We start from the raw sequence: 9,390 nt of genomic DNA on the forward strand, positions 1-9,390 counted from the left end.
TATTTCATTAAAGTTTATGTAAACTTCAATCAGAAGATAACAGACTTTATCACTCCCAAGAAACTTGAGGTATATTACACAATTCTGGATGGCAGTTTGATTTACCATGTATTTTAATATTGACAAAAAATATGAATATGTTAATAGGAACACAGTTGGGTAATAGCAACCTCAGTGATTAGAAAACTAATTTAGATAATAGAATTAAATAATAAAGACATATTCAAGAGGAATTGAAATTCAGTCTAGGAAACCACTTTTGAAGTCATAAGAATGTGATGACCTATCTTCAGGAACAAGACAGATGTGCCCTTATTGATACTTGACCAAATTTTCATCTTTTTTTCTTCCCCATCAGTCCCTTTTGAAATCAGTTAAGAGTGCATCAGGTACAGGAACATGACCGGAGTGCTGAAGATTAGCATTAACTGACTCCATTCACTGAGAGCATGCCCGCCTGCTTGCAGCTAGTTCAAGGTCCTGGAATGTGAGCTGCTCCGCCTGTGGTGACAAAAAGGCAAATCACAGACAAAATTGAAGTTCAGGGAATTCTTACTGAATCTAGAATTTCTAACCAGTAAGAGTTTCATTAGCCACTTAATGACTTGGGGGGAATATTAAACAACTAACAAGAACTTAAAATCTTACACCTAGAGCACTGAAAGGATGTCCCTTCTTTAAGTTACAGTTTCCTTAAGCCCAAAGTCACATACCTGTTCCATAAACTTCTTCCAAAATACTTCCAAAATACTTCAATATGTGTTTGTTTCTGATTTCCAGAAAAAAAGTACAAATGTTTAAAAAGGAAAAAACTCCTTTTAGTTGTACCCCACAGAAATAACTGCTAGCACTTTGGTTTTTATTTTTCTAGACTTCTTCCTAGGCATATTTGTGTGTGTGTGTGTGTGTGTGTGTGTATGTGTGTATGTGTGTTTGATGCAAAAATGGGATCACAAGCTATTCTACTATATAGCACAGTGGTGAGAAGCCCTGACTTTGAAATCAAGCCATCCTGGGTTCGAATCCCAGCTCTTCCAGTTACTAGCATAAGACTTTGGCCAGTTTTTTTATCTGTAAAGATAATAATGTACCTATTCCTTAGGTTGTTGTTAATAATATAAAGGAGATAATATATGTGAGGTACTTACTCTGACATTTAATAAATGCCTGATAATCCAGCCTCTTGTACCTTTGTTCTACCACACCGTCCCCTAAGCACCATGCCTTCCCGTATTGAGTATTTTAAGCGGGGGAGGGAGACCAGGGAGGCACAGATATGTTTTTATGCACAAATTTTTAAAATTGGTATGCTATAATCTAAGAAAAATATACAGTTAAAATTTTCTCCTAGCTTGTAAAACCTTATATTTTGATATAAAGGTTTAGGATATTTAAATTTTATAAGGCAACATTCAGTTCAAAATGACCCCACTAACTTTTGTGTCTATTATAGCATCTAGGGCTTCTTTCAAAAATGAGTAAATTGAATGAACTTCTTAACATCCTTTTTGGTTCTTTTTAATGTATATGTTGTACAGTATAATGTATATGTTGTTTTAATTTATATGTAGTTTTCATATTAGTTCTTCCACACAAAGCAGTGTATTACGTCATATAAGTACTATGAAGGTCACGGTTAGTTGTGCTATTGTATTTGTCTTATCCAAGGAGAATCATACTTTTTATGTCATTTTTGTAAGTCGATTTACAACTTTATAAGTCGTTTTGTAACTTGCCTTAATTTCCAAGAAATACAGTTTTGTCCCAGATTGATGTGGAGGGTTTAATACTGTCTAAAAATTAACTTAGAACAGTCATTTTACATTTTGTTTGAGGTTTTTATACTTTTATATAATTAAATGTGAAAATTAAATGTCTATATGCAAAAGAGATCCAAAGTTAAATTTTATGACAAAGGAAGTAAGTGTTCCATTTTTTTCCCTTCTTTTTCTCTAGCTCAACTGAGAAGTCATTTCCTTGGAGATCAACAGGTATGAGTTTTTAATCATGTAAAATATCTTCCTTTAGTTTTGCACAGACAGAGCCTGCTCTCTTAAATTACTAGCTCTTGGTGAAATCAGCCAAGCAAAGCCTTTAATAGTGACAATATTGAGCTGCTTTGCTTTGAAGTAGAGTGCTTTCTTAATATGCTTAATTTTTTTAACATACTTGAATAGATTTATATGTGCCAGCTGTAAAGAAGTTAAAGCATTGGGCATCAAAACATTTTTCATATCAATTCAGTATCTGAATTCTTTATCATAGAGAAATACAGGGATGCCCTCCCAAAGGTTTTTGTATAATCTGGGATATCAGTTATATAAGTCAAGGTCTTTCCTTTTACAGTGTTTCTCATACTCAAGAGAAGAGTTGCCTGAAGTGTTCATTTTCCTTATGTATCCAGATGTAGACCACCTGATAGCTTCTAAAATAGTCTGGAAGATTCTAACATAGTCTCTTTATCTCTTCTTTTTATCCTAAATTCACCTCATATCAAGGATGAATTGCACTGAGGAGAGTGTCTGCCACTTTCACAGATGTTTGATATCTTCATACTCAGTCTTCACTCATTAAACGCTTCCTGAGTAGCCACATCATGAGCCAAGTACTATACGTGTCATTGGTCAGACAGTGTTGGGCTCCACACACATATGCCCCTCACCTCCCTCACCTCTCATAATGTAAAGGACAATGCCAGCATTGTGTGAATGCTAGAATAGGCCTTGATATCTAAATACTTCGGCAGTTTTTGAACAAGGTTTGAATTGAGTAAAACTTAAATCACCAAACGCCTGGTACCTGAGTTTACCTGAACCTGGCACCAGGATTCTGGTGTTATTTATAGTGGATACAAGGCAATTTGCCATTTTATAAAGAACGTATTCCCAAGAAATGTAGTATTTTACTCAAACCATAGATTAGGAAGAGACATGTAAAAGGCGACTTAACAAGAAGACTTACAAACAGCAGTTTAATGCAAGGAAAGACATGGCATGAAATAATATGGGGTTAACTACCAAGTAAGTATTATGTGGGAAACATTGTCATTAAATGGACAGCCCACTTTTGAGGTAGCTTTGCAGAGAGGATGAGCCTGGAGCCTGGGGCTTGACCAGCAGCCCGGCTGTGGAGAGAGCACTGTCATTGGGCAGCAGAAGAGATGACAGAAATGTCTTGTGGGAACATTTGAAACTAGTTTGCGAGATGATAAGATGTGCAAAGGCTAGACAGCCACACTGGGCCAAATTATAGAGATCTGTAAATACCAGGGACTTTGAACTTGTTGCACATCATGGGGAGCCACTGGAAATCGTTTGAGCAAAAAGTCACCTGATTTAAACATTCCTCAGGAGAAATAGCAGTGCTATGAACTGTTAAAAAGAGAGTTGAAAAATTCAGTGTAAAGAAAAATACACAGTGCATTTGCTACTTGGTTATGGCAAACACGTACCATTTAATGTAAAATTCTCCTATAAGTTCATGTTTAATACTGCATCATTAATTTATTCCAAAAATATTTCTTGAGAGTCTAGTTGGCTAGCACATAGTTGTCAATGTTTAAAACAAATATCCTTGCCCTCTTAAGTGTTTCAAGTCTAGTGAAGGTATATAACTCTATACACTTAAAATTGGGGGCGACGAGGGTGGATTCTGTAAAGGAAAACTACAAGTGTATACCATGTTTACCCATAGCTCTGTTTTTGGACATTTAGGTTGTTTCTAACTTTTCACTGTAATAAATAACATTATGGTAAACATCCTTATGTATAAAATTATATCTGCAGCTTTGATTTACCTTAGGCTCGATTTTTAGGAAGAAAACTATTCAAACTATATGAACATTTTTCAGGCTCTTTAAATGTATTACCAAGTTGCCTTCCTAAAAAGACTGCATTCATTCTCCCTCCCTTTAGCTATATGAGGCCGGTCCTCTCATACTCCCTCATGAGTGTCATCGTTTATATCTCTATCTACAAAATGTTCCGATATCCCGCCGTTGCCCTTTTCTCTTGGAGGGCTAGTGTTTGATAGGTGAGAGTTCTTTGTAGCCCAAGGAGAATAGCTGTGTCAGTCAGGGCCCAACCACCCAAAGGAGTGGCCATTCCTGGAAGCTGCTGCCATGTCTAAGACTGCAGGGACAAGGGGCTGGGTGGCTTTGCCACCAAACTGGAGCAGTGGTGGGAGGTGGGACCCGGTGAGTTTTCCAGCGTTAGCTGGAACCATGAAGGAGATACAGCCATGCCAGCAGTGCTGCCTGAAGTAGAGCTGGAGAAACATCCTAACTGAACTGAGGTGGAGTGCCGCGGTCCAGCCTCGGCAGTGCAGGGAACTGCCAAAAGCCAGGCAGGCACGGTGTGTAATTGCATGGATTTACATATGGAGAGAATGCGCACGATGGAGAATGAACATCTGGGCCCTTGGCATCCTTTCTCCCTCTCCTCCCCTCCAGTGCATTTACTCAGCTTCAGTCATTTGACCACCATCTTCATGATTTACTAATGCATAAAATATAGATAGATAAATAGATAAAATATTATAAATATTATATATATATTTCATTTAATATATAAGTATTATATATTCATATATTTTTAAATATATGCCAGGTAGCGCCCCAAATACTTTAGTGTTAGGGAAATACAGCTCTAGTAATTCATCTGTCCTCACCACAGCGACATTCATAATTCACACCTGACAACTGCACTTCATCCCTTACTTTGGTCAGAGTATACTGCTGCCCAAACTCATGTTCCAGCCTGGGAGTTTTACTTACCCTTTTTCCTTTTGCAGGGAGGGGGAAGTATATTAACTTCCAAACACAGCAAACACAACTGATATTTATTCTACTTTCTATTATTTTAACTACATTAACGTTTCTTGTGTGTTTTCTTAAATTTGCCTACTTTTCAACCATACTTAAGGTATTTAAATTGTAACCATGGCAATAAGCTCTAATGATAAGGGTAGAAAATTGAAATTTAATTGTATGAATAAAAGAGAAAAATCTTATTTGTTTCATGTTCCTTTTTCTGAGCAGTTATAGATGCCCTTTAGAAGTTTGATTGTGAGTGAACAGGATGAGATGACAGTTTTGCTGCTACTTTTCCTGTAAAGTTTAACTGTTATCTTCTCTTTACCAGTTTCCATGCAGAGACCCTGAATGTAATATGAAAATAATCTTGTTTTTAGAATTTGGCAGTCCCACCCAGAATGAGGTAGGGGTGGCTTAAATATAAAAAAATACTTAAAGGGTCTTTGGTCTATTTTGTCTTTGGCTAGGTCTTGACAAAGGAAGCATCTTTATTCAATTATCTTGGTTTCCTAAGTAAGAAAGGATTATTTGAAAGGATTTAGGATTGAAGGTCTGTTATTGTTCCTCATTTTTCTTTAATATTTTGAACATTTACTTGAAGACAGTTTCTCTACCTTTTGTGTGTGTGGTTTACTACAAATTTGGCTTGAAAAGCTTTTCAGCCATAAGGTGAATTGTTAGCAAGGCAATAGTTTGATCACTACCTGGGAGTGATCCCTGCCTACTCAGGAGTTTTCAGCAATATTCCATTGAAATGCCAGAAATTGAGACCAACTGCTGAATTTGTTTTTAAATAGCTAACTTACTGCAGAGTTATTTTCTAAGGAAAAGCTCAAGATGCCCTAGGCAGAAAAGATTTCCATTTATGATTCAATTCAGGAGAATCAGCTTACTTATGTTTTCTGGTTGGTTGGTTGATTTTTGATTTTTAACTTGTACCAAGGATCGCAGGCTGTTGCAAAGCAGAAAGCCAAGGCCTTGGACACTCAAAGAGATAACCTCCCAAAGTGTGGGGAAGAATCATCCATTCTACAAAACATTTTTATTTTCCTAGGCTGATGGGGAAGGAATCTTAAGGAGAAGCTCCCCTGGACATAATAAAGTTGTTTTAAGCATATATGCTTTATTGTTACCTTGCCTTTCTGTTGCCGTCTCTCTTCATTATTCTGTATTTTCTAGCTTACCAGCATTACATGTCTGCTCTCTGAAAACATAAATGGACCTCCTCTTGTCTTTTATGAAAAGGAGAGTTTATTATTTTCTGTTCTGGCTTTGCTTTTTCCTTAGCCTTGCATTTCTTATGACCTTGGATTTTGTGGGTGTGTTTATGTATACTCTGCTGAAAAAGAGTGAAGAGGGAATGTTGTCTTAGGGTTCCTGTTTCCTATTTTCTTAGTGTGCCATTTTTCCACTATTCATGTCTTCATATCTCTTACCAATGTATGTATTTGTACAGTCTCTTACGTTCCACCAAAATTTGAGGTAACTTTTAAGAACCCATGTAATAAAATAGAAAAATAAACTCCAGAATCACAGAAAATATATATTAGAATAATAGGTAAAGACCTGAAGAAAGTGAGAATGCAAATTTATGCACAAGTAATTTTACTTCTTCATGATGGAAAATATTATATTATGGAGGATATCTTTTAAAGAAAAAAACCTTGGACTTACCTCTCTTTTAAGAAAAAGCGCACCAATTCAGTCATAAAGATAACCAAACACCATGTGCCCTACCTACCAGAAAGAAGCTGTTGAAGCCATAAATTGAGTCCTTTTGTCAAAGTGATCATGGGTTGTTACTTAAATCCTCCAGCCACATCCAAACTTGTGAATTTGTGAATTTTGTCACAAATCACAATTTCACAGTTTTTCTCTTTCAGGAGGAAAATTACTAGAATCTAGGCAGTTGCCAGTTTTAGTACTTGTGTGTAAAATGAGGGGAGGGGAGTGGCATCAGCCTGAGAGTCTCACCCCTCCCCTCCTCTTCCCTGCACGTTAGGACAAGGAGCAGCCTCCAGAGCTGGAGTGCGCTGTCTGTCCCCACAGTAGGAAGTTGTATCATGCATATTCATAAATAGAATATTAAATTAGCAATCATGGATAAAGGACTATTATTTTACTGTAGATTTTGAATGTTATGATTTATTATGACTATAAATTGTATAAATGACAAAATTTTATTTCTGCTTCTCTTCCAAATACCAAGAGGAATATGAATTTCTGTTAATATTGGCCTTGGAGTCCCAAGATTTTCCTTCCCTATTTTTTCAGACCTTTTTTAGTAACACAGTCATTGTAGTCTTCCTACCACAATTGCAGTGCTGTAGCTTCCTAATCACCACTTTTTCATGTTTTGTTACAAAAGTAAGGCATGCTTTTGTGTGTGTGTGTTTTTGTTTATTTGTTTGTTTATTTTGGCATGCTTATTTAAAATAAGTTGTCTAGAAGAATTTGGAGTAAAAGATAAAAATTTCCTTCATTGACACGTCTACCTATACCATGGCCATTGCCCCACATACCTACACACACACACACACACACAGAAAATCTGAGGGGTGTGTGTGTGTGTGTGTGTGTAAATATCCACACATTTGCATTTGTTTTGTTTTTAATACAATGAGGATATGTTATACATTGTTCTATGACTTAAGGTTTTTTTCCTTAACAACATAGTAAAACTATGCATGTGTTTCTGTGTCAGTTTATAAAGATCTGCCTCCTTTTTAATGGCTATCTATTGTTTAGAAAATTTATGTAACCAGTCCCTTATTAGTGAATATTTTGTTTTTTCCAATTTTGCCCCTTGACAAGCAGTGGTAAAATTTTTCACTGCACATCTGAGTGTCTCTGTTGATTACATTTTTAAGGGGAACTGCCTGGACAAGGGTGTATACATTTTTATTTTGGCAAATAGTGTCCAATTGCCCACCGAAAATGCTTAGCAGTATGTGGCAGCGGGGGGGGAGATTTTTCCTCTACCCTCTTAGGTTAAGTAACTGGGGGCCTGTGAATTTAACTGACAGTAGACAGATTAATAATAATTTTTCAAAAGCCCTAAGTATTCATGTGCATATGAGAGCTCACAAAAGAAATAGCTCCCTAGGGACTTCCCTGGTGGTCCAGTGGTAAAGAATCCACCTTCCAATGCGAGGGACACGGGTTCAATCCCTGGTCAGGGAACTAAGATCACACATGCCGTACGGCAACTAAGCTCACGTGCCGCAAACTCCAGAGCCCACACGCTCTGGAACCCTTGCCACAACTAGAGTGAGAAAATCTTCATGCCACAACTAGAGAGAAGCCCACACGCAGCAGTGAAGAGCCCACACGCAGCAACGAAAGATCCCACGTGTCTCAACAAAGATCAGCATGCTGCAACTAAGACCCGATGCAGCCAAATAAATAAATATTTTAAAAATTTAAAAATTAAAAAAAAAAGAAGTGTCTCCCTAAATGACTAGGGTTGGGGGCATATATACCTAACTTAGGGGAGAGGAAGCAGGCAGAAGAGGCTTCTATGGGAAGAACAAGTGGATTTCTAGGGGAACAAACAGGAGATAAGACAGTTTGTGATGATGTTTGTTTACGCAGGTGCAAGTGGTCTCTCCGATTTTTTTTTTTCATTCCATAAAACTCCCCCAGAAGGGATCCATGGCAGCCTCACTCCCAGGACTTTTCTGCTTTTAGTGAAATAAGGGAAGCTCCAAAAAGGCTTCTTCCTGCATCTGTTGAATCTCAAATATCTTTAGTTTAGAATAATCTTCATGCCAGCTCTCAGGGTCCAAATAGGTCCCCACAAACATATATTCCTACCTATACCAAGTGTCATGCCTATCATGCTTCCCGTGCTACCAGAGGGTAGTAACATACGAAGTGTAAATCCTCATGAGTATTTTAAAAAATTGCTTCAAATTTCCCTGTATCATAAGCTCTATCTACATATTAAATAGAGTAAAATCATTTACAGAAATAATTATTAAATACTCATTAAATCAGAACATTGCATGGAGTCTTCAGCATACCACTGACCATTGTATTATTTGATTCATTCTTATGGAAATTGGAGATAAGCCTGATCTTGGAATTTAATAAATTTGTCATGATACCTATCAGCTTTGGTTTCTTCTCTTTTCGTATCTGGCTCAAAATGATCAGATACATTTTTCTGTCAACAAAAATGCAAAAACGACTACCAAAACAAGCAAAAAATACTATCACTATTAGAGGTGATTTGGGTACCAACACCTCACTCCAGAGGTGCCCAAACTTTGCTGCACGTTAAAATTGCCTGTGGAGCTGTTAAAATATTATTCCCGGCCCTCCTGATACTAAATCCAAAAGTCTGGGGCCCAAACCAGAAATCAATAGTCTTTAAAGCTCCCCGGTTGATTCCACTCTGCAGTTTGAGAACCACTGCCTTACTCATAATTAAATCAACTTAGTTACTAGTAATTAAAGAGAAGAATTAAAATTTTATCCCACTTGTCCTATACAGATTTTATTTCAGGATCACCAAATAACCCTAGTCATTACTGGCTATCTAAAGATTTCTTAAATATGCCAAAGAATTCCTG

The 9,390-nt window shown here is 37.0% G+C and overlaps 1 protein-coding gene across 4 annotated transcripts in view; it reads left to right on the top strand.

Moving 5' to 3' along the window:
- The window catches only part of PKP4 (plakophilin 4), a 254,066-nt gene that overhangs the window by 165,485 nt on the left and 79,191 nt on the right, over nt 1–9,390 (top strand). For all 4 annotated transcript variants that reach the window (XM_007446452.1, XM_007446454.1, XM_007446451.1 and 1 more), the window contains one exon: nt 1,957–1,991. In XM_007446452.1, coding sequence (XP_007446514.1) covers nt 1,957–1,991 — 35 coding nt within the window. The remainder of the gene's footprint in view (nt 1–1,956; nt 1,992–9,390) is intronic.

Source organism: Lipotes vexillifer, unplaced genomic scaffold (genome assembly GCF_000442215.2).
Source record: "Lipotes vexillifer unplaced genomic scaffold, Lipotes_vexillifer_v1.1 scaffold173, whole genome shotgun sequence".
NCBI lineage: Eukaryota > Metazoa > Chordata > Mammalia > Artiodactyla > Lipotidae > Lipotes > Lipotes vexillifer.